This window comes from Engraulis encrasicolus, chromosome 13 (genome assembly GCF_034702125.1).
Source record: "Engraulis encrasicolus isolate BLACKSEA-1 chromosome 13, IST_EnEncr_1.0, whole genome shotgun sequence".
Lineage (NCBI taxonomy): Eukaryota > Metazoa > Chordata > Actinopteri > Clupeiformes > Engraulidae > Engraulis > Engraulis encrasicolus.
Window position 1 is genome coordinate 19,033,677 of NC_085869.1, and position 27,398 is coordinate 19,061,074.

General features: G+C 45.3%; 1 protein-coding gene across 1 annotated transcript in view; it reads left to right on the forward strand.

The window, feature by feature from the left end:
- Nucleotides 1-27,398, forward strand: part of pde11a (phosphodiesterase 11a) — a 71,507-nt gene that overhangs the window by 36,593 nt on the left and 7,516 nt on the right. Inside the window, exons 8-19 of the mRNA XM_063214489.1 lie at nt 861-928; nt 1,877-1,969; nt 8,928-8,978; nt 11,651-11,797; nt 12,724-12,831; nt 16,994-17,103; nt 18,813-18,903; nt 21,701-21,801; nt 22,383-22,460; nt 23,302-23,365; nt 23,653-23,727; nt 25,747-25,830. Of these exons, the coding sequence (XP_063070559.1) occupies nt 861-928; nt 1,877-1,969; nt 8,928-8,978; nt 11,651-11,797; nt 12,724-12,831; nt 16,994-17,103; nt 18,813-18,903; nt 21,701-21,801; nt 22,383-22,460; nt 23,302-23,365; nt 23,653-23,727; nt 25,747-25,830 (1,070 nt within the window). The remainder of the gene's footprint in view (nt 1-860; nt 929-1,876; nt 1,970-8,927; nt 8,979-11,650; nt 11,798-12,723; nt 12,832-16,993; nt 17,104-18,812; nt 18,904-21,700; nt 21,802-22,382; nt 22,461-23,301; nt 23,366-23,652; nt 23,728-25,746; nt 25,831-27,398) is intronic.

A 27,398-nucleotide genomic window follows, 5' to 3' on the forward strand; every position in this document is an offset into this window, starting at 1 on the left:
GGCTTAAAGGGCCCCCTCATGGGGGAGAAATAGGCCCCGGGCACTTTTGGCTTAAAGGGCCCCCTCATGGGGGAGAAATTGGGCCCGTGCACTTTTGGCTCAATGGGGCCCCTCATAACTAGCGGCGCAGAACTGACTCACCGGTGGGCCCCACACCCTCATTGGGCCCTATTTTCAGAAACCTTTTTTTTGTAACATTTCTGAAAATAGGGGCCCATGAGGGTGCGGGGCCCACCGGGAAATGCCTACTATGCCAGATGGTCATTCCAACCCTGCACATCAGAAGTGCAGCCAAGCGGCCCTGCGCATTGCATTGTTTTATCAATGACTTTAATGAATGTGTGGGAGGGATTGGGAGCTAATTGGGGCTCGGGGAGCAGAGCAGAAACCGGATTTTTTGCTTTGTGCGTGGTGCGTGCGTGCGTGCGTGCCTGCGTGCGTGCGTGCGTGAGTGCATGTGTGCGTGTGTGTGCAGAGGTGCCGCAGAGTCAGGCTTAATTATCTAGCCTGGATTATAGCTGGTGTGAGTGCACACACACACACACACACACACACACACACACACACACACACACACACACACACACACACACACACACACACACACACACACACACACACACACACACACACACACACACACACACACACACACACACACACACACACACACACACATAGTGCTCACACACTCAGTGCACACACTCACACGCGTGCACGCACACACACACACACACACACACACACACACACACACACACACACACACACACACACACACACACACACACACACACACACACACAGACACACACACACAGACACACACTGACTGGTACTGTACTGTGTGTTTGCTGCAGGGGTGGCCCAGGTGCTGAACAGGCTGGACGGGAAGCCGTTTGATGACGCGGATCAGAGACTGTTCGAGGTGTGTGCAGTACATCACCATTATCTTTTCTCTCCAACTTTTCAGGGACCACAGCAGTGCAAATATGCTTGGAAAACAAGAAAAATCACAGCACACTGGTGGACTTAATTTTGCTGTTTTTTTATTTAGAGAACGTCGTTTTTTTAAATAAAATGTATTTATTTGGAATAGGACAGTATGAGAGGTGACAGGAAGTGAGAGGGAGAGAGAGAGATGGGGAAGGATGGATCGGCGAATGACCCGGGCCGGAATCGAGCCCGGGTCACCGGCGTAGTAGCCCAGTAACATCGTTGTTCACTAAGTAAAAACGCAGGAAAACTAAGTCCACCAGTGTGCAGTGATTCTTCTCTATTTCCTTGGATTACTGATGACTGCACTTCACCAGCACCTGGAAACTGGCTGTGCATAGGCGTTTCAGATCTTTGAGAAGAATGTGCTTATTGCAGACTAAAGCACTGTCCCCTGATAGACGGAAGATATACTGTAGAAAACTGTGGCATAAAGAAAAGACACACAAAGGTCACAAATGTTCACGGTCCTGTCAGGATACATGGAGGTATTAATGAGTGTGTGTGTGTGTGTGTGTGCGTGTGTGCGTGTGCGTGTGCGTGCGTGTGTGCGTGCGTGTGTGTTTTCATACTTGTGCATTTTTGTACATATGTGAGTTTTGTGAGTGTGTATGTGTGTGAGAGAGTGTGTATCTGTGTGTATCTGTGTTTATCTGCGTGCATGCGTGTGTGTGTACTCTGTGTCTACCCAACGTGTGTATGTGTGAGGAACATGATCAAGCTCCTCCTGTCCCCACACTCCGGCCGGTCTGGTCAGCGAGACTTGCTTGTTGTTTTTTTCTTCTCCTCCACACGTGCTGCTGGCATTTAGCAAGAGTGCGTAACCGTCTGTTCATCTCCTCTCCTCCTCTCTGTTCTCCACTCTGCTCTCTCTTGTCAGGCCTTTGTCATCTTCTGCGGCCTGGGAATCAACAACACCATCATGTATGACCAAGTCAAGAAATCGTGGGCCAAGCAGTCCGTGGCTCTGGACGTAAGAACCAATTGCTTCCTTTCTTCTGACACAGTTTTAACCTTTAAGAGTGTGGGTTTTTGAGCATTCTATAAAAAGAATGCGTTCTATAACAATGCAAGATTCTACAATTCCATATTTTATTGAATGACGCCCAGAATTCTATAGAACTTTCACTGCCCGAACATTCCCGTCACACCGGTGTGAGGGTAGGTCTGCACACTGCCAATGAGCTTAAAAAAATCTAACGTTTGAATTAAAAGTTAAATAAAAAATTTAAATTAATTTCTTAATTTAGTAAGCAACATTTAGATCGCCCCGGATCTTTATCAGGCATATGACGAGCTTATTGACAGTTATTGGAAGCTTATTGGAGGAGCTTAGTGTGCCTCGGATCATTCTGACTACCACTTTCAACAAGGAACCTTCTTTTTGGACCTTCACATTTTGGAGATAGTCACAAGCCAATTACTGAACTTATTGGAGCTTATTGGCAGTGTGCAGACGTACCTTCTTCAACTGTCTGACAGGTTTGTCTGGCACCTGCAAAAGAGTGTTATTGTATGTGCGCACCCTGCCTAAAACTACTACTGAGCCTTTTCCATGGCAGGATAGGGAAGATGGAGATAGGAAATGAGTAGCGATGGGATGTCTGGCTCTTCTACGGGATACGGATCATAGTGGCTCGTTCCTTTCAAAGAGCCGTCAAAAAAATGTCTCAAACTGGCTCTTTTGAGCAACTTTTATAGCCTATTCTTTTTTTCAGTGTTAAGAACATAGCATTTTTCATTTTGTCAAAACAACAACTGATTGCCCTCCTGCTTCTAAAGTCTCCAAGGAAGTGTCCTTGTGTTTTTTTCCCAAAATTGAAGTACAGTACTCACGAGAAGGTCACATGCTTAAAGCGAATGCAAAATGAACGAAAACATGGTAGAGGGGCTTCCCCAGCTGTGATTCGGTTCCCATCTTTCACTTCTAAGAGCCGTTCAAAAGAATCGATTCGTTCGTGAACGTCACAACTCTAGAAATGAGCAGTGATGGGCAACCTAGACTCAGTAGCTCCAATGCACTGCCACATCTTCCAAATGGCCTGGTTTTACCTGTCCAAGCAGTGCAATTGGGTAAACCAGGACCCTGTTTCTTGAAACCATCGTTGCTAACCAGTCAGCAACTTTGTAGGTCGCCAATGGGAAATTGCATTGCAACCAAGTACGTTGCTAACTTAGTGAACAACGACACTGTCAAGAAACACACTCCAGGTTTATTCAAAGATAAAGCCAGGTCATTTAGAAAATGTGGCAGTGGATCACAGGTTTGGAATCCAGATTGTCCATTGCTGGCAATGAGTGTGGGGGTTTGGAGTGTGGTTTCCTCCTGAATCAGCGTCTTAGTATAGGCAGCAGGTGACATTTTGGGAGGTTCCATACCACTCAGGAACGAGTCTCCAAGGGAAACTGACTGTACAGTATACTGTGCGGTAGAGGAGCATTAGTGCAGTTCGTGCCTCAGCAGCCCCGACATACAGTTTTATTTCTGCCTGTCTGCTCTACATGTTGCTAAGCCATCAAAGGGTTACTGCCAGAAGTGGCTGCCAATCTTCTACTCTGCTGAAGTTGAGCATCAATTTCTGGTTGAGTCATGAGGAAGTCTCGGAGGACTTCAAGTTCTGGCAGATGCAGAGAAGTGTGTGTGTGTGTGTGTGCGTGTGCGTGTGCGTGTGTGTGTGTGTGTGTGTGCGCGCGCACGTGTGTGTGTGTGTGTGTGTGTGTGTGTGTGTGTGTGTGTGTGTGTGTGTGTGTGTGTGTGTGTGTGTGTGTGTGTGTGTGTGTGTGTGTGTGTGTGAGAGAGAGATGTGGAGTTGATCGTGACTGGTGAATTGGATGCTGTGACTCAAACAGGCCATTGACACCATTAGTTGTTCTCTCCCACGAACACCCCTTTATGTTTTATTCTTTTATTTCTGTTCATTTTTCTTTTTGTATTTTCTTTCTTTCTTTCTTTCTTTCTTTCTTTCTTTCTTTCTTTCTTTCTTTCTTTCTATCTTTCTATCTATCTATCTATCTATCTATCTATCTATCTACTGTATCTTGTTGGTATCTGGCACATTATGTGTAGCATCCAATTTTATGTCTTCCTGCTAAGTAGTAGTAAGTCAGGGTTGGGGAGTAACGGATTACATGTAACGGCGTTACGGTAAAAGGATACAAAATAAAAGTAACTGTAATCCGTTACAGTACAAGAAAAAATGATGTAATTAGATTACAGATACATTCAATGAGAATGGGGATTACTTAACAGGATTACAATTTGTGCGAGGTTGAGTCTTTGGCCCCTTTTATTAAATTAATTATTAACACACATGCTTAAATGACAACCATTTAAATCCGGAGTATTCATACATTACACTCGCATACATTGCATCCAAACGCGCATACATTTTCAATCACAAACCACACGAAATCCAAGTTTTGTCAACATCTGTTGTTTCTTTATTTTGTTTTGCCTAATTCCATTGTTTATCCTTATGAGTTAAAACGAGTGGGTTTTCAGTGTTTTAAGAGCACTTAGCAATGTTTATTGAGCATGAACGTTTCATGTCTTACTGGTCTCGCAGCACTTCCGTGTTTGGCAAAGGGTTGCGTGCTGGCGAGAGTGACGTTTTTATCATTGGGCAGTGCACGTTCGCGTGTGCGCGTCCCCTCGCCATTGACGGTTAATCTCTAAAAACTTCATAATTATTGCCGTTTGCATGTTGACATGCATTTGTACTTGTTTGTTATTTTTAGATGCGTCCCAGCATCTCTATAAGAGGGTATGTCTGTCCGTCCGTCTGAAACGCATTCTTCAAATTGTTCCCTCCTGTGTCCACAAGGTAGTGTTGACTATTTGGCCCGGAGCACGCAGCTGTTTGCATTGCGAGACAAGCGCAGCGAGAGCAGAGAGGACTGCACTGCAAGTGCTCGTACATTAACATACCCTCTTATAGAGATGCTGGGACGCATATAAAAAGAAAAACATCATCTCCTGCGTTCCTGCCGTATCGGTGTGCCTATCCGTAAGAGCCTCGACACTCTACTTTTTAATATTTGGTTTAAAAAAAGTGTCAGTTCTCACAAATAAAATGTTGAACTTGGGTCAATGCTCATTTAAACCTTAAGTAATCCAAAAGTAATCCAAAAGTAATCAGTTACATTACTTTGTAAAAGTAATCCAAAAAGTTACAGTACAATTACATTTTAATCAAGGTAACTTGTAACTGTAACGGATTACATTTATAAAGTAACTTACCCAACACTGAGTAAGTGTTAGTATCCAACGGTGTACCATGCTTGTATCCTCCCAGCATCTGAGATGTGTTAGTTTCCCTGTGTCTTCCTCAAGTTAGTATCTGATGTGATATAATTCCATGTATCTATCTTCCTGGTGTTAGTATCTGACTGCACCATACGTGTATGTAAGTGTTAGTATCCAACAGCGTACCATGCCTGTATCCTCCTAGCATCTGAGATGTGTTAGTTTGCCTGTGTCTTCCTCGTGTTAGTATCTGACTACACCATGCATGTACGTAAGCGTTAGTCTCCAAGTGTACCATGCCTGGGTTTTCCTGGTATGTGGGATGTGCTAGTATTCTGTGTATCCATCTTCCTGGTGTTAGTGTCTGACTGCACCATACGTGTACGTACAGTAAGTGTTAGTATCCAAGTGTACCATGCCTGTATCTTCCTGGTATCTTGGATGTGCTACAATTCAATGTATCTCTCTTCCTGGTGTTAGTGTCTCACTGCAACATACGTGTACGTAAGCGTTAGTCTCCAAGTGTACTATGCCTGTATCTTCCTGGTATCTGGGATGTGCTAGTATTCTGTGTATCTATCTTCATGAGCTTGTAAGCTTCTCTGATGGTGGTACTCCATCAGAAGGAGCATGCTGGCTGGCTCTAGAGCTCCATCCGTTGGTGATGTTGGCTTTACCGCTCCCCGTAGTGCAGTGGAACATGGTGTGGGAGGGGGAGGGGGGAGACAGAGGAGCAGGGACGGATTCATGATTTCATGGGCCCCTGAGGTCAGACAACAAGAAAGGGCCCCATCTCCAAAAGCAGAGGTTCCAAAAGGTTTTGGTGATTAGCGAAGATGTTAGAGAGCCTTTGCTCTTGGGGTTGGGGGTTTCTCCCCAGATAAATGGAAAATACTGTAGTTCAGTGTTTCTCAACAGGGGCGGTCCAGGGGGCCTTGGGGAGCCCTAGGGGAGCGTTGAGAAGGGGGCGATGCTTAGTGGCCATTGTGGGGCACTATAGTCAATTACATTTTTTAATAGGGGGGCGTTGTCAGGCTTATGATGAGGTCAAGGGGGCTTTGGGAGGCATGTGATGAGGCCAACGTGGCGTTTGTTCAAAAAAGGTTGAGAACCACTGTAGTTAAAAGTGCAATTGTAACACAATATGGCAACATAAATATAAACCAGTAATGAGGAGGCTTTGGCTTCAGGGCCCCCTTGGCTCTTGGGCCCCTGGGCCTGTGCCCGGTAGGCCCATGCAGTTATCCATCCTTGCAGAGGAGGCCTTTCTCTTCCCTCCACAAAGGCCATCAGTTCGATTATGAATACAGCAGCAGCAGCAGCAGTCATATGTCTTGAAGGACATCAGTGCAATGCTGTGCAGCCAGTCAGTTCTACAGGCTGTCACATTGGTTGCTTGGTCTCAGGTTGGGATATGTGGTGTGGTGGAGCTAGTGTATATAGGTGGTCTGCACCAATGGCAGGCGGTCTGGCAAATGGACAGTACACACATCTCAGCCATACAGCGATTCACGCACGCACGCACGCACACACACACACACACACACAGAAATATGTGTATGTGCATAGGCTGTAGATGTGCAAACAAACACAAACATATAAACACACCCACACACACAGTCACAGAGGGAGTGAGAGAGAGATAAATAGCCCATGTGTGAATCCAGTCTGTGGAGGGGAAATAAATAGCCGCCATTAGTGTGTTTATGTGAAACTTCTATTTCTGACAAGTCATTGTTGAAAGGCTGTCCCTTTTAAAATGTGTTTGCTTTATACTCTATTTATATTGCATATTTTAAAGGGGGTTGCGTATTTTGGCTCTAGCACAAGTTATTGAGATACTATAGACAAATTTTGTATCAGATATGTATGATATGTGTATTACCACCTCGATTTATTACAAAATTACTAGAACGGTGGTTGTAAACCACAAACTATTATTCAGATTTATTGAAAACTGCTGATATTATTCAAAACAACAAATTGTCAAAAACATTTTTGAATACTGCTGGGCCAATCACAGATATAACCATGTGAGCATTGTTGTGATGTGCTCATACTAGACACTTTGCTGACTTAACGCTGCGTTGGCACTCCAGGACCAAGTAAAATGTTTTTGTCTCTTCCTGCCTCTGAGCGTTACACTTGTGAATTCCGTCTCCTCGCGTTTTTCCTCACCTGTCTTTCAGTAGTATTTCTAAGCTGGCGTCTTTGGGGCAGCTGCGTTGCCACTGGCAGCCACTGAATAAACATGAAGCCTCCTTATCAAATAAGGAAGTGCCAAAGGAGAGGAGAGCACAGTCAGTTCTCCCTGAATGGCGGCAGAGGAGAGGAGGAATAGGACAGCCATAATCCACTCTGACACCTTCATCTCCCCTCTCCTCTCCTCTCCTCTCCTCCCCTCACCTCCACTTCCCTCCCCTCTCCTCTCCTCTCCTCTCCTCTCCTCTCCTCTCCTCTCCTCTCCTCTCCTCCCCTCACCTCCCCTCCCCTCTTCTCCACTCATCTCCTCTCCTCTCCTCTCCTCTCCTCTCCTCTCCTCCCCTCTCCTCTCCTCCCCTCCCCTCCCCTCCCCTCCCCTCCCCTCCCCATGACTGCCCACTACAGTTGACGTGGACAGTGCAGACTCAAGACTCAGAGAGGATTCTGGAGACAGGAGAAGAGGGACACACACTCTCTCTCTCTCTCTCTCTCTCTCTCTCTCTCTCTCTCTCTCTCTCTCTCTCTCACACACACACACTCTCTCTCTTGCACCCGCTCTCTCTCTCTCTCTCTTGCTCTCGCACCCTCTCTCTCTTGCACCCGCTCTCTCTTGCACCCGCTCTCTCTCTCTCTCTCTCTTGCTCTCGCACCCTCTCTCTTGCACCCTCTCTCTAGCACCCGCTCTCTCTCTCTCTCTCTCTCTCTCTCTCTCTCTCTCTCTCTCTCTCTCTCTCTCTCTCTCTCTCTCTCTCTCTCTCTCTCTCTCTCTCTCTTGCTCTCCCCCCCTCTCTCTCATATCTACTCTCATTATGTGGAGTTGCTCATAAAGCAGAAATGAAGAAGTGGGTCATGGGGATGATATGAGTATACCGGATGAGAGAGAGAGAGAGAGAGAGAGAGAGAGAAAAAGAAAGAGAGAGAGAGAGAGAGAGAGAGAGAGAGAGAGAGAGAGAGAGAGAGAGAGAGAGAGAGAGAGAGAGAGAGAACACTCACTGCCTCCCTCACTGCCTCACTGCAGATGATGATGTTGTGATGTGGCCTGAGCTGAGCTGTGCTGTGCTATGCTATGTTATGGTGAGGGACTGCAGGGGTGAGAGCAGCTCCATAGGCAGTCTGTACTGTAGCCTGCTCCACACTCAGAAGGATATGGATACTCTCTGGGCTGTCTGATTCATGTTTTTTATGCACAACGTTATTTATTCACCATAGTCAATTACCGCCGCGACTATTAGTAAACCACTGCTATTTTTATCAGCGGTAGTTAATTAACTTTTATGACGGAATGATTATGTGTTTGATATTTATTTATTCATTGTATGCACATATTTATTGGTTGGGTATGGAAGGGGGCATGAAACTTAATATATTTGTGTGTGTAATTACTGTGCTGTATTCCATCGTTGGGAAACAGTGTGATGTGATATTGTGTTTTCAATAATTGCCCAGCCTGTGAATGCAAGTGACTTTTTTTGTGTTTTCACAGGTGCTGTCATACCACGCCACAAGTTCCAAGACAGAGGTTGACAAATTCAAGGTAATGGATGCAAGTGGGAAGAAAAAGAAGACATGCTTTGGTAGAGCTGTAGGAAGCCGGCTTTTTGTAGATGTGTAATGATCTCTTTTAATGGTCTCCCACTGCAAAAGTCACTGCTCCCTACTGCAGAAATGACCCAATTACCAGTGTGAGAAACCCACGGAAAAAAAGCTTCCCGTTTAGCAATACATCAGCAACATCAATTGATATTTTTTTTGCGCAGTTCAAGAAATAATAACTCTGAAATACATAACTCTCAAGATTGCCCAACCTTTTAATTCGCACTTGCTTCAGCAGGATCTTTTGATTTGTTGATAATGTTTTACCAACAATATTTTTTAAATAACTCGGTGAAAAAACATGAACATTGATCTGAAAAGAACAATCCATTAATAAAAAAATCCACTGAACACTGGCATTTTAAATAGGTTCATTCAATAGCTAATCATTGTCATTGCGTTATTTATTCATTGTGCACTTCATAGGGCTGTTTATTATGGCTGTCAGGGGCTGGCTGCATTCATCAAACGGCTGTCAGAAGAATGATTTCCATTCTAAACTATGCATCGATAAATAGCCCCAGGTCATTAGCCAGGAAGCAGTGTGGGCCTTTTTTGCATCTCCTCCTCCTCTCCTCTCCTCTCCTCTCCTCTCCTCTTCTCTTTTCTTTTCCTCTCCTCTCCTCTCCTCTCCTCTCCTCTCCTCTCCTCTCCTCTCCTCTCCTCTCCTCTCCTCTCCTCTCCTCTCCTCTCCTCTCCACTCCACTCCACTCCTCCTCACTCTTTATATTCCTCTCCTCTCCTCTCCTCTCCTCTCCTCTCCTCTCCTCTCCTCTCCTCTCCTCTCCTCCCCTTTTCTAGTCCTCTCCTCTCCTCTCCTCTCCTCTCCTCCCCTCTCCTCTCTTCTCTCCTCTCCTCTCCTCTCCTCTCCTCTCCTCTCCTATCCTATCCTATCCTATCCTCTCCTCTCCTGCACCCATCTTGCTCCTTGAACAGTCTCCCCCACCTCCCACGTCCACCACCAAGCACTCCTCACCACACCACAGCACCCCACACCTCTCCACTCCTCCTCTTTTCATAACCTGGCCTACTAACACGCAGAGCTCTGAGCATCTTCCTGCATGAACGCGCTGGCTGCACAGTAAATGTCACCAGAGCAGTGGCCTCAGCCTCAGTCGCAGACGCTCAGCAGCAAAGCAACATGCCGACTTCCAGGCGTGCTGGCTGATCCTCAAAATGAAAACATTTTTTTTTATTCCCCAACCGTGCAGAAAACGTGCGATGTGGTTGATTGGCTGAGCAAGAGCTCCTCACACTCCACCATGTGGTTCTGCGGAGGCGGGAAGAAATCAATGAGACCTGACCCAGAATTGCATTAGCTAGCAGAGACGCCTAGTATTGTTAAAATGGACATTTGTGTGTAGCTGTTGTAAATATTTCTTTCTTTAGTGGGGGATTTAAGCATCTCTCTCTGCGTGATTTTATGGTCAGGTTTTCTTGACTATAGATTATTCATATCTGTTTAATACTTTGGCCGTGTTGTATATCAAAATATTTGAATAGCTCTTTTCCAAAACATGATTTCATGTTCAATACTGTATTACAAAGCTATGTTTTTTTATTGTTTTCGTTAATATTTGTAAAACCACTATTCTATTGTTTGAGTTAGATGAGGACAAATCAGAAAAAAAACATTAACCTAGTTCCAGTTGCCCCAATGCTACCTTAAAATACTTCGACAGCGTTTCGGGAAAAAAAGAACTTTCTTACATGAAAACAATGCAAAGAAGAGCCCTGCTCCAACACCTTGGCTAAAAATTCAACCAACAGTTTGCAGCCTGTTCAGATCCAGACAAGAGTCGCTAATGATATCCTGTATTAGATTTGTCAGTGACGTCAACAAACAAGGGCACCAACACTCAATCCCTCAGACAATTCCCTCTCGTTACTTCGGTGCTGTCTGCAGTGTTGCCAGATTGGGCTGGTTCCCGCCCAACTGGGCTGCTTAGGATGGCCGTGTGCGGGAAAAAAATGGCATTTATCAGGAAAACCCGTCCAATTTTTGCCATAGAAATCAATACAATTGGGCGGGATTTTGTGTTCCTAGGCGGGTTTTGAGCATTTTTTGGGCTGGAAATCATCAGCCTCATCTGGCAACCCTGGCTGTCTGTTTTGTGCTATCTTTAGACCTCTCATTAGCACATGTGCTGTAACTACGTCTATAGATTTATCCCCACCGCCTCACACCCCCTCACACCCCCCCACCACACACCACCACACAAACAATTTGTTGTCCGCAAACACTTTTGTATGCACCACCACACCAATGGTGGGAAGAGCCATACACACAACACCAGACGCACATATAAGGTTCCATACACTGAACACAGCAACTTTGTTTGATTTCAGTCCGATTGTTCAGTTATTTACACAAAAAAACACAAACACACGAATCTATACTGTTAGCATAGCTACTTTGTTAGAATTCAGTCTTATCAGCCTGTATCTCACCTCTCTTTGTGTCTGTCTGCCTGTCTGTCTGCCTGCCTGCCTGTCTGTCTGCCTGTCTGTCTGTCTGTCTGCCTGTCTGTCTGTCTGCCTGCCTGTCTGTCTGCCTGTCTGTCTGCCTGTCTGTCTGCCTGCCTGCCTGTGCGTCTGTGCCCTGCTTACCAGGCTGCGAACATCCCGTTGGTTTGTGAGCTGGGCATTGATCAGCTGTCCTTCGATGACTTCTCCCTGGACGTGGATGCCATGATCACCGCTGCCTTGCGCATGTTTATGGAGCTGGGCATGGTCCAGAAGTTCAAAATAGACTACGAGGTGAGCACAGTACACACTGGCTTTTTCAGAAAGTGTGCTCAACTCCCAATTGTTTTTTGGGTTTTTTTGCAAGGTCTTCGGTTGCGAGCGAACAGCAATGTTAGTGTTTTGTAGAAAAGCTGCACTCGCGGGTGTGATTCTTGTGTTTTATTTTAGTGGGTTAGCATGACAGGCAGACGTTCCAGCTGCGCTGAAGAGTCATTCTGGGGGGAAATATGAGGAAAAATGTGACATGACAGCAATTTTGTTTGAATAATTTTATAAACATGTCTTTAGATGACCATATACATGAACTGCTTTGTTGAAGAAATGTATGATGATCCTCCAAATAGGCCTGCACATCCCTCATGTTCCTATTTGGATGTGCACTGTGCAAAGTAAAAACGAGTGCCTGGGTTTGTGTCATTTTCCTTTCTGTCAATACCCCATATACAAGCTTGAAGTTACAGTAAAAGATTCATAACAGACCACCACCAGATCACTCACCAGACCTGTGTGTGTTTGCAGCTCAGGCACCACCTGGTGGAGCTAAGCAGAACTACAGTACATACATAGGTCTGGAATCCTGAGACTGCTTCAAGCCAAAAAATTGTCTGAGAATGTATTGTTTAAATATCAATGCCGGCTCGCATTGAGGAGTCACAGGACAGATTGTAGACTATAGAGATTAACAGGAAAGGTTTTTAAAAAAAATAATTTGTTGGTGGTGAAAGGATGAGCAGAAGGATAGATAAACCCATGCCCTCTGAAGGGCGAAGCCAATGCATGCTTTCCAAGACCCAGTAGTGGAGCTCACGAAGCTGCGCAGAACTACACAGGTTGGGCGAGGGTCAGGGAAGCACAAACCTCCTTCAGTGTTGTCTGCGTCAGTGTAAAGGTCTTTCTTTTCGTCTGCTCTCTCACACTGTGTTTCTGTCTCTTCTTAGACCCTGTGCAGATGGCTGCTGACCGTGAGGAAGAACTACCGCATGGTCCAGTACCACAACTGGAGACACGCCTTCAACGTCTGCCAATGCATGTTCTCCATGCTGACAGTAAGAAGCTTGAAACAGTATACAGTAGTCAAGTCAAGTCAAGTAGGTTTTATTGTCAATTTCTTTACATGCACTGGTCATACAAAGAATTTGAAATTACATTTCTTGCTTTCCCATACAGACATAGACTAATCTAGGTAAGGACATAGACAGTATAGACATAGACAGTACTTATACATGGACTTAAGACAGTATGGACATAGACAGTGCTCATACAGACATTTAAAGTGCAAGACTGGACAACAGAAGACTTGTAGAGGACATACATTAAGAGGTATTGTTGTGCTTTTGTGCTTTTCCTAAAAAAGTCCTTTATAGCGTTCTGACATGGTAATAGTAGCATTTTGAAGAAAAAGAAATATTAAAAAGGTCTGTCAAGTACACCAGCAGCAGTGTGTGTGTGTGTGTGTGTGTGTGTGTGTGTTTGTGTGTGTGTGTGTGTGTGTGTGTGTGTGTGTGTATGTGTTTAGTGCAGGTAGAAGGTGCGGTGTGCGTCTGTGTGTGTGTGTGTTCGTGTGTCTGTGTGTGTGTGTGTGTCAGTGTGTGTCAGTGTGTTTATGTTTGGGTTTAGTGCAGAAAGTGCAGTATGCTTGTGTGTGTGTGTGTGTGTGTGTGTGTGTGTGTGTGTGTGTGTGTGTGTGTGTGTGTGTGTGTGTGTGTGTGTGTGTGTGTGTGTGTGTGTGTGTGTGTGTGTGTGTGTGTGTGTGTGTGTGTGTGTGTGTGTGTGTGTGTGTGTGTGTGTGTGTGCATGTTTTGAGTTAGTGCAGGTTGAAAGTTCAGTCACAAGTATAGTAGTGCAGGTGGAATGTTCAGTCGCAGATATGGTGGTGGGGGATGGGGGGGGGTTGTCAGTGGCCTTGCTGGCTAGTATTGTCTCATTTTAAAAAAAATGAAATTGTTAGGGATTTTTGGCCTTTATTTGATAGGACAGTTGGAAATGGTGACAGGAAGCGAGTGGGAGAGATGGGGGAGAATCAGCAAATGACCCGGGCGGCCGGAGTCAAACCCAGGTCGCCGGTATAGTAACAACCCAGTGCACTACTGTTAGGCCACGTCAGGGATATATCTATATCTATCTATATCTATATATGAAGAGTTCAGATGCAAAACCCCCTAAGTGCCTTTTCAGAAAATAATCTTAATTCATTTTTATTTAATACAAAGCTATCAAAATTGCACATTTTTTATTTTATTTATGTAATATAACTATTTATATGTATTATCAAGTACAGGAATATAAACCAAACCAACAACGTGGTTCTCTAAAAATATAGAAGTGCAGGTCTTCAGAAATGGAGTTAGGGGGTTTTTACATGTGAACTCTTCATATATATATATATATATATATATATATATATATATATATATATATTGTCTCATTAAAGGACACCCTTTTCTGCGAACATAATGCTTCATCATCCCGACATTCATGGTTTAATCATAGTCACATAATGAAGGGAGGCAATACAAGTCAGGGAAAGGCATAGAGGAAAAAAAAACCCACAGCAGTACGCAAAGGACAAAGACAATTTCCAGATCGCCTCATCCCAGAGGAAATGGCGTCAGCAGCGGCGTCAGCGAGCAGCAGGTTCATTCAGAATTTCGAGGTGAGCAGCACTGGGCTATCCTTGCGTTCACCTAGACAGCGAGCCAGAGTTGGAAGCGCTGGCCCAGATTCCGGGCGGTGTGATTTGTTCCCGCCTCCCCCTGCGGATCTCCTTGACGTTCCGAAAAGCGAGCGGGTGGCGCGGGTCCCACAAGGCTCGGAGGCCGGCAGCGTCCCACACTGGGGCTTTATTTAATCACGCCATGTTACTGTACTGTACGTTCCATGATGAAGATGATGACAAGGAGGAGGAGGACGGAGGGCTGGATGCTCCTGCGTCACTCGGAGCTCTGGGGACTAATGGGGGGGACTGGGAGGTGAACTCTCTCTCTCTCTCTAACTCTCTAACTCTCTCTCTCTCTCTCTCTCTCTAACTCTCTCTCTCTCTCTCTCTCTCTCTCTCTCTCTAACTCTCTCTCTCTCTCTCTCTCTCTCTCTCTCTCTCTCTCTCTCTCCAACTCTCTCTCTCTCTCTCTAACTCTCTCTCTCTCTCTCTCTCTCTAACTCTCTCTCTCTCTATCTCGCTCCTCTCTCTCTCTCTCTCTCTCTCTCTCTCTAACTCTCTCTCTCTCTCGCTCTCTCTCTCTAACTCTCTCTCTCTCTAACTCTCTAACTCTCTCTCTCTCTCTCTCTCTCTAACTCTCTCTCTCTCTCTCTCTCTCCGGCTGCTGCAGCAGTGTACTGGTCCTCTGAAGGGCATGACTGAGGCAGGGACTAGTCAGCATAGTCTCCACCACCATTCACATTCAGACACACTGCAAAACACTGCATACCTACTTCACACTCATGGTGCATTCAGGACAACTGAGAACCGTGCCGGAGCCGGTTCCCGCACCTAATCACAAACCGGCTGTCATGTTCATGCCACAGATCTTAGCGTTCGCAAACCTGAAAGTTGGTTCGCAATGCGAACCGCAAACCGTGACGACAACGTGGCCATCAGCAGGTTTGTCCGGGTAATACAGTCACGTGCGGAAAAAAGTTCATACCAGAGCCTGGTATGAACATGGGCGGTTCGCATATAAGAACTTTAGTGCCGAACGTACCATATCTGGTGCGGGCACCAGCACTGGCTCCGTTCTGGTTGGCCTGGAAACCCTGTCAGTGGCAAAAGTTTTTCACTTCTTAAAGAGAAGTTTTCTTTTCTTAATGTACTTAGCGTGCCGTGTTCTCTTTCCACTGCAAGTCGGATGAGTTAAAATGTCTGTGCTGAAATGAACTAGTGCATAGTGCATAAGCTAGCGTGTGCACTCTGCTTTAATACTGTATGGACTTCACAATGAGGTGATGTTTTGTCCTTAACTGAGTGCAGTGCTTTAGAGTTGAGATGCCGTTATGGCTGAAGGGCTCATCCCATGTCAGGCACTTATTGTTTTCTCTCTAAACTAATCGTTCTTCATTGTTTTCAGGCTGTATTTTGATTCAACCTTGAAATTACAGACATATTTACTTTACATCTGTTTGTTTAGCGCCTGTTTAACAAGCACTTCACACATTGGCTGAATATTCATGCAAAGGGACAAATTCATACATGCAAAAGCGTTACAAAACTGAAATGTTACACACGGTTCCTTTAAGGGATGACGTCGAGCACTGATGTCAAGCGTTGACCTTGAGTGACCGTTTCACATTGACGACTTTTCTCCGATTTAGTGATAGCATTCCAAGAGCAGCATGACTAAACGGCCCGCGTCATTACGCTTAGCGGGTGGTGACAGGGGTGTCGTACAGGGGAGTAAGGTGTGACTGAGTTACCAGCACCCCATGTATAAAGGGGGCCCACGCCGTGGCCATTTCTCAGTGTTCTAGAAAGCGCACTTGGAAGTGTGTCAGCCTCAGTCACGGCCAGTGATTGGATACTGCGCAGAGTTTACCAAAGAGTATCCAATCACTGGGCGTGACTAATTAGGCTGACACACTTCCAAGTGCGCTTACTAGAACATTAGAACATTGACAAATGGCCAGTGTCTGATTTAGATGGCTGGGTGGTGTCCATTGGAGCTGATGGTACCTAGGGCCCACAGTTTGCTGCTCCGCCCCTGGCTGGTAGCTGTATAGATATCTATGGCCCTGGGCACATGACCCAGTGGCCTGCTGGCATCACCATCAGCATTTCCACGAAGGAAACATTTGATCTGTCCTGCTCCATGTAACAGATACACCCCAACTCACACCCAATAACACTCACACCCCCTTCTCTCTCTCTCTCTCTCTCGCTCTCTCTCTCTCTCTCTCTCTCTCTCTCTCTCTCTCTCTCTCTCTCTCTCTCTCTCCACTCCTGCCACCCTCTCTCTCTGTCTCTCTCTCTGTCTCTCTCTCTGTCTCTCTCTCTCTCTCTCTCTGTCTCTCTCTCTGTCTCTCTCTCTGTCTCTCTCTCTCTCTCTCTCTCCCTCTTCTCTGTCTTTCTTCTCCTTTCCTACTTCACCGTTTTCTCCTCCACTTTTTCTCAATCTTTCTCTTTCGTTGCTTTCTCTCTCTTTCTCTCTCTCTCCCCCCCCCTCTCCCTCTCTCTCTCCCTCCCTCCCCTCTCTCTCTCTCTCTCTCCCTCTCTAATAGACTGCAGGCTTCCAGGAGACGCTTACAGAGGTGGAGATCTTGGCTCTCATCGTGGGCTGCATCTGCCATGACCTGGACCACCGGGGCACCAACAACGCCTTCCAGGCCAAGTGAGCGTCCCCCCGTGACCCCATGGAGAAACCCAATCCAACACTCTCTCTCTCTCTCTCCCTCTCTCTCTCTCTCTCTCTCTCTCTCTCTCTCTCTCTCTGCCTTTCTCTCTCTCTCTCTCTCTCTCTGCCTTTCTCTCTGTCTTTCTCTCTCTCTCTCTCTCTCTCTCTGTATCTCTCTCTCTCTGTCTGTCTCTCTGCGTCTGTCTGTCTGTCTGTCTCTGTCTCTCTCTTTCTCTCTCTCTCTCTCTCTCTGTCTGTCTCTCTGTCTCTGTCTCTGTCTCTGTCTCTGTCTCTGTCTCTGTCTCTGTCTCTCTCTCTCTCTCTCTCTCTCTCTCTCTCTCTCCAGACTTCACCAAACTTGAGTCCAGTTGGGATGGTCCTGGAGGAGTAAAGAGCAGCATTGCATAAGGCTTACATAAGAGGCTGAATCAGGAGCATAAACACGGCTGGCATTGGGCTCATAAACACACACGCACACGCACACGCACACACACACACACACACACACACACACACACACACACACACACACACACACACACACACACACACACACACTCTCTCTCTCTCTCTCTCTCTCTCTCTCTCTCTCTCTCTCTCTCTCTCTCCTCTCTCTCTCTCTCTCTCTCTCTCTCTCTCTCTCTCTCTCTCTCTCTCTCTCTCTCTCTCTCTCTCTCGTCAGGGTGCTGGCACCCCTTCCAGGCTGTCTACAGGCTTTTTAAAAGGGCTCTCATGCAGACAAATATGTTTACAATAACAACAGCCGGAGATCTTCTTGGGTTAGATTAGAGATGGCTGATACGGTATATACAGTATAACTTCCAGTAGTGACTGTGGTGTGGAATATATTAAGGGGCACCATACAGAACTCTATGCCACATGATTAAATAGTGTTGACATCGCTAATGTCCTCAATAGACCCCAGCCTTCTGATGGTGAGCAGTGACGTCACGTGACTGAGTTCAGGCACATGTAGAGTGGAGTAGAGCAGCAGAGTAGAGTAGAGTAACTTTATTGATCCCCGGGGGGGAATTAAGGTGTCAAGTAGCTTACATAAATACATATAATGCCCACATGGACATGAACATTTCAAGACACATGTAACACAGGTAAATGTCATCGGGGAAACATATTCTGTGAGTTGGACCCATACACGTCGTGGCACCCATACACATAATGCATATGAACCAACTGGTAGGCTTTTAGAAGTTATTGTAAAACTTTCTAATCATTTGTCACTCCTGACAGCATGGTGTTGTGGTGGTGGTGACACGTGCAGTGCAGTGCCTATATGAGTTATCATGTGAGTGACCTTTGAGACTCTTCCAGCTGGCTGTTTGACAGTGGGGAGTGGTCTAGTCCAGTGGGTTTTCAAAATGGGGGCTGGGGACACCTGGGGCGCTGCGAGGGAGTGCTCGGGGGGCCGTGGCTGCTGGTTGGCAGGAAAAGTATTACAAAAACAACACATCAGTAGTTTGGCATTACACAGTTGAAATCATGTAATATCATACCACTAGTGTTGTAATTACACCTGTTAGAGCACTTCTACTTCTGCTTTATACAACTTTGTTGTCAGTAGTGTTGTGCTGTGCTGTGCTGTGCGTGTGTCTCCTGTAGGACCAGCTCGGCCAGGTGTGGAGTGGTCCAGTGCCGGCCTCAGTTCTTGACTCAGTAGTGTGTGTGTTGTGCTTGTGTGTCTCGTGTAGGACCGGCTCGGCCCTGTCTCTCCTGTACGGGACATCCGCGACCCTGGAGCACCACCACTTTAACCACGCCGTCATGATCCTGCAGAGCGAAGTACGTCTCTCTCAACCCTTCAACTTTACCTTGTCTTGTGAGATAGAGAATGGAAGGGTTGGATTCGAACCTGCAACCAGAGCTGGGCAGTATTTCAGATACATGTATTTAAAATATATATTTTATACACATGTATCTGAAATAATGCCTAGCTCTGCCTGCAACCCTCTGATCTCCTTAAAGGTGCACTGTGTAGGATGATGGATGATGGATATTGTTTGACAGCAACATTGATATCACAATATCATTTCAATATATTGCACAGCCCTAATTTTAATCCAGTGATTTTAGAATACAAGCCATCAGGTAGCTCAGATCAGTTCTGCCCTACAAAGGTAAATTGCGTAAAAATTTATAAATTATATTTTGTCAAAATTGAGTTTATACTGAAAATGGTCTTCTTTGCACCTTTATCTTGTGATAAATGTGATAAATGGCAATTGTGTCCCATTTCAGAGCTATAGCTATGTCAAATTTGCAGTAGCTGCAGTATCTAACCTAATTCCAAGGCCTTGAACACATTTTTTCTCAGTTTCTAAGTTAGTGTAGTTACTGCACTTTGCCTTTGTAGAGCAGAGTTGAGTCACCGTTTTTTTGTGTGTTTTTTTTGGCACGGGCAGGAGGATTTACTGTAATGTACATGGCAGGGTGTTCACTTCATGAAGTTAGAATCTTCATTTTTGTTGCTCCCAACACCAAATGCCCCGCACATACTTTTGTGAGGAGGGTGGTCGGGATACAAGTTTTTTTTTTTCTTGAGCTGTTTAGATGAAAGTGTCAAAGAAATCAATGTCCCGGCTTACAGAGAAAAGTAGAAATGAAACGCAATCACAATTAAAGAAAAAGAAGAACGGCAATATTGTAATGAGCCATGATGGATGTGGCACGCAGAAGAATGATTTGGTGTAAAGTGGCTAATTAAAATCGGGTCGGAGGACGAGACAGGGATTTGCAGGCTACGCTTCATTAGACTTATTATCGTGTCTGTGACGACATAATGAGCTGACAAATATTTGCTGGGGAAATCATAATGCTTTCTGGTGATGTGGCATGTGTATCATAGCTGTGGCTGACATTAGCATATAAATGAATACCGTAGTGCGGCGTCTCTAATGTCTCACGCAGGAAAAGAAAATAACAGATAGCAGATACAGCCCACCAACCAGCGGGAATGTTTAATTAAAACTTTAGCTTCTTAACAAGACACTTCGCTCTGTTGACTTCCATCAGTCCTCTCTTCTTTCCCTGTTTTCCCCTCCCTCTCTCTGTCTGTCTCTCTGTGTCTGACTCTCTCTCTCTCTCTCTCTCTCTCTCTCTCTCTCTCTCTCTCTCTCACTGTGTTCCTTGCTCACTCACGTGTCGTACGCGATAACTAGACTCGGAGAACTCAACCATGTCTTGGCAGTAATGCTCAATATTTCATGGAAGCCAATGAGCAGAGAAGCCTCGGTGGGTTTTTGAAGCAATATGCTCGAGAAGCTGCTATTTTAGTCCCTGTGAGTTAAGTGAAGTGAGCTGTGAGGATTGGCCATCTGGCATAGCGGGCATTTCCAGGTGGGCCCTGCACCCTTGTGGGCCCCTATTTTTAGAAATATAAAAAACCAAAAAAACAAAACAAAGCATATTTTTTCTTTTGAATACATTTCTGAAAATAGGGGCCCGCCACGAGTGAGTCAGTTCTGCACCACTAATTATGAGGGGCCCCTCTAAGCCAAAAGTGCCCGGGCCCTATTTCTCCCCCAGTTCAGCCCTGTCACCCAGTCACCAGTCGACATGCTCCCCCCATCACCACATCTCGACATCTCTCCTGCTCTCTGCACTTGAGTGGCTCCTTAAAGACAGCAGCTGCATATGTTCACGGTAGCACTGTATTTATTACTCTCAGACAGGTGCAAAGATACGTGGAACAGCTAGACTGTTTTTGCTTACACACGCTGGGAGAAAAAAAGACAACAAAATGCATAGCCTTTTTGGTGCAGGTGGGATCATTGGGGATCTGAGTCAGTTTGTTTAAAAAAAAAAAAAAAACTTGGCTACATCATAACAACATTGCTACAACATTACAGAGATTCAGACTTGGTCATAACCAGGGCTAAATTATCACAAGCCAACTGGCCAAATGCTAGTGAAATTTAAAGTTTGGCTGGTAGAAAGACCCACTTCCCCAGCCACATTGACTCATTAGTGAGTGTGTATTTAGCTAGTACGATTAGCATCTACTAGGCATTTTGGCTGGTGATAAAAATTGTTTATTTAGAGCCCTGGTCGTAACCATTTTTTCAACAACAAGCTTAAAATAGTGTCAAGGGGTTTACACAAGATTTCTTTTTTTGTTTCTGGAAAACAAAGCCAAGATGATTCTAGGATTCTTTTGTTGTATGAGCTTCTGACATGCAGCCTCATCTCTAAGTGCCTTTACTCATTGGGTCAAGACCAGACTTTTATTCTACAATAGTGATTTAGATAAGTGAGTGACTGCTCATTCACATTCATATAGGAGCTCCATGCTCCTCCCGCTCCCGACCTCCTCCTGTCTTTAATCCTGACTCTTCATACAGAATGAGCACACTCAGCTTGGATGACTGTCTGCATGACACATCTCAGTTTAAAAAAAAAAAGATCAACAAGACTACTGTCTAAATATTGCTTTGAAAACGTATTAATGTATGCACACATTTGGATCTCTGATAACTCTGTCTCTTTTTTAAGCCATTAAAGGACTCTCATGCTGTTATGTCACAGGTTATGATGCTCCTGTTTTACTGTGTTGTCTTTTGATTTGATTTCTTTTTCTCAGGGGCACAACATCTTCTCCAACTTGTCATCCAATGAGTACAGTGACCTCATGCAGTTGTTGAAGCAGTCCATTCTGGCCACGGACCTCACCCTGTACTTTGAGTAGGTTTCCCTTTCCCTACCCACACAAGCTTCCAGCAATACACAAGCTACTGTTCTCTTAATGCAGCGCTGGAGAACCTATGTCTCGATGGCCATTTACGGCCCTTGAGGCCTTCTTATCCGGCCTCCCATCATAATTTTGATGTTATGCACTTTCACATGACATGCAGTATGACATTTTGTGAAGAAAAGATACAAATTACATTTGCAATACAATTAAGTTATATTTTCAGGGGACCTAGTGAAGGTGGGATCTGTTATAAAGGTTAAAAACAAGTTAGCCATAATAGCTTTCTAGTCATTCAAAAACAATTATAGCGTTACATTCTCTGTCTGTCTCTACACTGCCCTCCTGTGGCTGTGTATTTGGTAGCACAGGAACAGATGTGGGGCTGATCAGAGTTGTAGAAGTAGAGCTGCACTTAAACACGTACGTAATTACAACACTAGTGGTATGATATTGGACGGTTTCAACTTTGTAATACCATGCTGCTGTTGTTGTAATCTGTAAGAATCCTTCAACTTCTACTTCATACCACTGTGGGGCTGATGATGCCTTCCTTTTGATGTCTGTATTTCAGGAACAGGAACACCTTCTTTGAGTTGGTCAGCAAAGGGGAGTACAACTGGAATGTGAAGGGCCATAGAGATATGTGCAGGTAAATGGCAACGCTCTGACCATAGAGGTAGAAAATAACACTAGAGGTGACTCCGCCCCCCTTTTTACGGCAATCTGTAGCGGCCATTATCTGTGGGTAGATCAGAGAAATGGAAAGGAGAAGGAGAAGGAGAAATGGAGAAGGAGGCTTACCTCTGTCAAAAATGGCTTAATCATGTGAAAATGTCTATCAACACACTATACAAGGACAATAGTTGAAGTGGGTTTGCTAACTATGTTCATAAAATATATAATTTGATTTTTAAATGTATTTTATCGACTCATATGATTTAAGTAGATATTTAGCCTGACATTTCAAATCTGGTCTTTGATTAATGTGTTACTTCATATTCCCACAGTTTTTTTGACAGGGGTGGGCGTGTTCTCCATTGACTTGCATTGACTGAAGGTGCCTACACTACCTACGGAAGTTGGGAAGCTCCATGTGCCATTTCCCAGTGCTGTCGCAAATTGCCGTGTCACCTCTAGTGTTATTTTCTACCTCTATGGCTCTGACTCTGAGGAGGTTAATATATGTATGACGAAAAAATATCAGCAGCTAAGAATATTTAATGTTTTGTGGTTATTAAAGGTGATGATGCACTGGGCAACCTTTTGAGCAACGCTTTTGGGCAACGGTGCTGTAAGGTGTTATTTGCACAGTGTATCGCTACCACACTTGTATCAAGAGAATTACTACCAGCATTAGACAATTTCAATCAATTATTTCATCGGAAAATTAGTAGCCAATCATGTCGTTGCCCAGCAACGTTGCTCAAAAAGGTGCTCTGTGTATCTTCTTTAGAGTGACAGCGAACATTGTGTGTGTTTTTTTGCCTCAGGTCCATGTTGATGACAGCATGTGATTTAGGGGCTGTCACCAAACCTTGGGACATCTCGCGGAAGGTGAGTTGATCATGCACAGTATGGCACGATTAAAAAAGATCCAAAGATTCCAACAGCTTTATTTGTTAACATGCCACCATGATAGAAAATCGCCTGTGAATGAAGGCTTTAGTTATGTGAGTGTGGTGTGTGAGGGATGAATGTTCCATGTGTGAATTCAATTGCATTTGGAATAAACAATTTAGTATATTAAATAGGCAGGTGTTTCAATGCTGAGTTCCTGTACTCAAAAAGAGGTGTGCTGTGCTGGGTCTTTGATGCGTGTGTGTTTGTTGCCTTTTGCGCAGGTGGCGGAGCTGGTGACCAGTGAGTTCTTTGAGCAGGGAGACAGAGAGAGATCAGAGCTGAAGCTCACACCATCGGTGAGCCTCCTCCACCGCACTCACATCCAGCAGCACTCACATTCATTAGCTTACAAAATAATATGGATTTTTTTTCCCCACACACTTTTCTTGCACTATGGATTGATTATCTGTATGTTATGCAATGGCGTTGTTGTACATTTCCACTACATGCCCTTTGTGCAACATTCCCTTTGAGTCCTAAAAATGCACAGCTCACTTTAAATGAAAATGTACGTTTATGCTTATGGAAAATGCATGAAAAAGCATGTTTTCCATGAGTAGCCTCTTTGTGCAGATTGGGTAGCCGGTGCACCTATTCACTATTTGCTGAAAACACACACTACTGTACATAAAATTGTTATGACATTACAGAGAACCTTAAGTAACAGATGAAGACATAGCTATTACAATTCTGGTGACAGTAAGTTTAATATAGGCTCTGCGCAAAGGGGTTAACATGGAGGAAGTAAACTTAGTCATAGTTTCATCTGTCCACGTTTTTTTTAGTGCAGCAAATGTAGTATTTGTGGTCTCCTACGTAGATGCCGTGTCTGAGTTGCAGTGCACTTGCATCAAACAAAAAGACTGAGAAATGAGTCGGCTGTCAGCTCGTATCACAAGTGCCCCTGTAAGAGAGCGCCGCGAGCTGTTCTCAGAGCAGCACTGACGACTGACTCTGACCCAGAATTAGCCCGCTTTTCAAGCCCAATGCAATTAGGCTCCTGACTACAAGGAAGGGACCGCTCACCCCTCTCCATTCATCTGTGTGCTGCATGTGCACCCACAGCGGTGTGCGCACGTGTGTGTGTGTGTGTGTGTGTGTGTGTGTGTGTGTGTGTGTGTGTGTGTGTGTGTGTGTGTGTGTGTGTGTGTGTGTGTGTGTGTGTGTGTGTGTGTGTGTGTGTGTGTGTGTGGTTGCCTATGCTGTGTGTGTGTGTGTGCGTGCGTGTGTGTGTGTGTGTGTGTGTGTGTGTGTGTGTGTGTGTGTGTGTGAGGTTGCCTGCGTGTCTGCGTGCCTGCGTGCGTGCGTGCATGCGTGTGTGTGTGTGTGTGTCTGATTCTGCCAGTGTGTGTAACTGGTGAGATGTGCTGTTTTGGTTGGTCAGTTCTGGAGGTCCCCACGGGAGCCGCCCCTCCCCCCACCTGGCTAATTAAAATCGGCCAACAGCAAGTGCCACATGGGAGAGAGGCATTGCAGAATCACCCTTGTTGCAATTACACTTAATCAATATTTGCTTATGTGTCTGCACCGTGTAAAAAAAGGCCCTTATTAAAGGGGAACCGTTAGTCGTTTTATTTGCTAAGAGGTTGATGCACAGTATGGTCGCTTTGAAGACAATGCTTTTTCTCCTTTTCCATTTTTTGTTTTGTTTGCTTTATGTATTTATTTATTTTATTGTTTTTTTTTCCTTCCTGCAATTCAGTAATTGCTGGCCACTGTCTAATCACGGGCCACCACATTGCCTTTCCCCTCTCTGAAGTTATACAGTCGGCTCAGGTTTTACAGCCCGTGTCAAAATCTTTAGCTGCAAGTGTGTGGGCGTTCTGAATTATACATTCACAGCCAGAGCCCGGCAACTATCTCTGAAGTGCAGCATGCCTTTAGCCGTTAGAAGTTGAGCAAGCGAGCAAGCGAGCGAACAGGAAGACCACAGCAGCAGCAGAGTGCCTGCCTGCCTGCCTGCCTGCCTGCCTGCCTGCCTGCCTGCCTGCCTGCCTGCCCGGCTGCCTGCCTGCCTATCAGGGCCAGTAGCTGAGCAATGAATGAATGTTTTTTTTTGTCTATGAAAGCCTAAGACCAAGCTGTCAGCTCCTCTTCAGAAAAGGCGGTGGCATGATACCAATCACTAGCGGTGCACTGCATGGCAAACCACAATGGATTCTTTTAAGCCATTATAAAGGGTTTCTTTTTTTTCCTCCACCAAAATATGTCTTTCTGTGTGTGTTTTTACTTAATTAGTCTTTTGTAATTCTGTGATTCTGTGAGTTGAAAGAGGTTTTTTTCCTAAATGTTTTTGGTGTGTTTTTGCGTTGCAGGCCATCTTTGACAGGAACCGCAAGGATGAGCTGCCAGGCCTGCAGCTGGAGTGGATTGATGGGATCTGCGCCCCCCTCTATGAGGTATGAGCAGCTAGTGTTGCCAGGTTGGGCACTTTCCTGCCCAGTAGGGCTGCTTAGGATGGCTTTTTGTTGGTAAAAAGGGGTAAAAAAAGGGCATTTGGGCGGATGATTCTGCCGATTTATGGCCATAGCAATCAAAAGAATTTCATTCAAATTTCACGGGATTTAGTACTTCCAGGTGGGGTTTGAGTATTTTTTGGGCTGGAAATCATTAGTCTCATCTGGCAACCCTGCAAACAACCTACAAACTTTTTTCAGTTTTTTCCCACTCTCTGAGGTGCTCTGCTTGATCTGCCAAGTACATCCTCTTCTATAGCGTTCGTCAGTCACAGACGCAAACGTGAGGGTTGGACATCCTGTTAGTGATAAAGGCAGGGAAGACGCAAATATGAGCTGTGAAAGGATGCGTGACGCAAGTGGCGCAAGCGTTTTGCGTTGGTGGTAACAAAGCATGTTCGACTGGCTGGCTGGCTGGCTGGTTGGCCAATGCTGCGCAGGTATGCTGTGCCTTTCACTGTGATTCTCAGCAGAGAGACCTTGAAGAACAAGTCATGCTGTGCTCCACGGATTCACCAGTGTGTGTGTGTGTGCGCATGTGTGTGTGTGTGTATGTGTGTGTGTGTGTTTCTGTGGGTGTGTGTACGTTTCTGTGGGTGTCTGCACGTGTGCTTGTGTGTGTGCGTGCGTGCGTGCGCGTGAGAGAGAGAGATAGTGTGAGTGCGTGGGTGTGAGACGGTGGATGGCGTCAGCATCCATTTAGCTTTCAAAGCAATTTTTCCATCTGTTTGTACATATGCCCGTTATCATTGTAGCTGTGTGTGTGTGTGTGTGTGTGTGTGTGTGTGTGTGTGTGTGGGTAGGTGAAAGAGTACAGTGAGTACAGTTCAAGCCTACAAAAGGCATTTTTCCATATACCGGTACAACCTGGCTGTGCCGTGACATGCCGTGTCGAGCTCAGTTCGGTTTGAGTTTCCATTACAAACGGTGTTACCCGGAGTATGGGTGGAGTTACGTTTTTGGTGTTGTTACGTAGCATTACTTTGCGTAGGCTAGTTGACTTGAGGTAAGGCCGACTGATATTGTATCTGACCTATCGAAATAGGCTATAAATAGTTTCGATCTTAATATCAAAGTAATACAGTGTCAAACTAAAGAGCATTGATTATCATTATTTGATTCACCAGTGAGGACGAACTGATGTGGAATCTGGGTAGTTGGCAGTGAAAGACCCGCTCAGCTCTCTTCAGCCGGTCGGCTGGTTTTCAAGCTGAGTTGAGCTGTGTCGTTCCTAATCGAAAAGCAACAAGTGGCGGCCAAGTCGTGCTGTGTAGAGCTGTACCGAACAGGCCCACAAAGATGTTAGGGGGGTAGAGAAGTTGCCTGAGACGCAGCTCTTAGAAAAACAAAATACTCAAATCTGAGTCTTGATTTTCTAAAACACTGTAAAGCAAAGCCCAGACCCACAGCCACATAACGTGCACAGACATGTTTCCTGATAAGACAGAGCAGTGTGTTTGCATTGCATTCTTGCAGCTCCCCCCACACATACAGAGAGAGAGAGAGAGAGA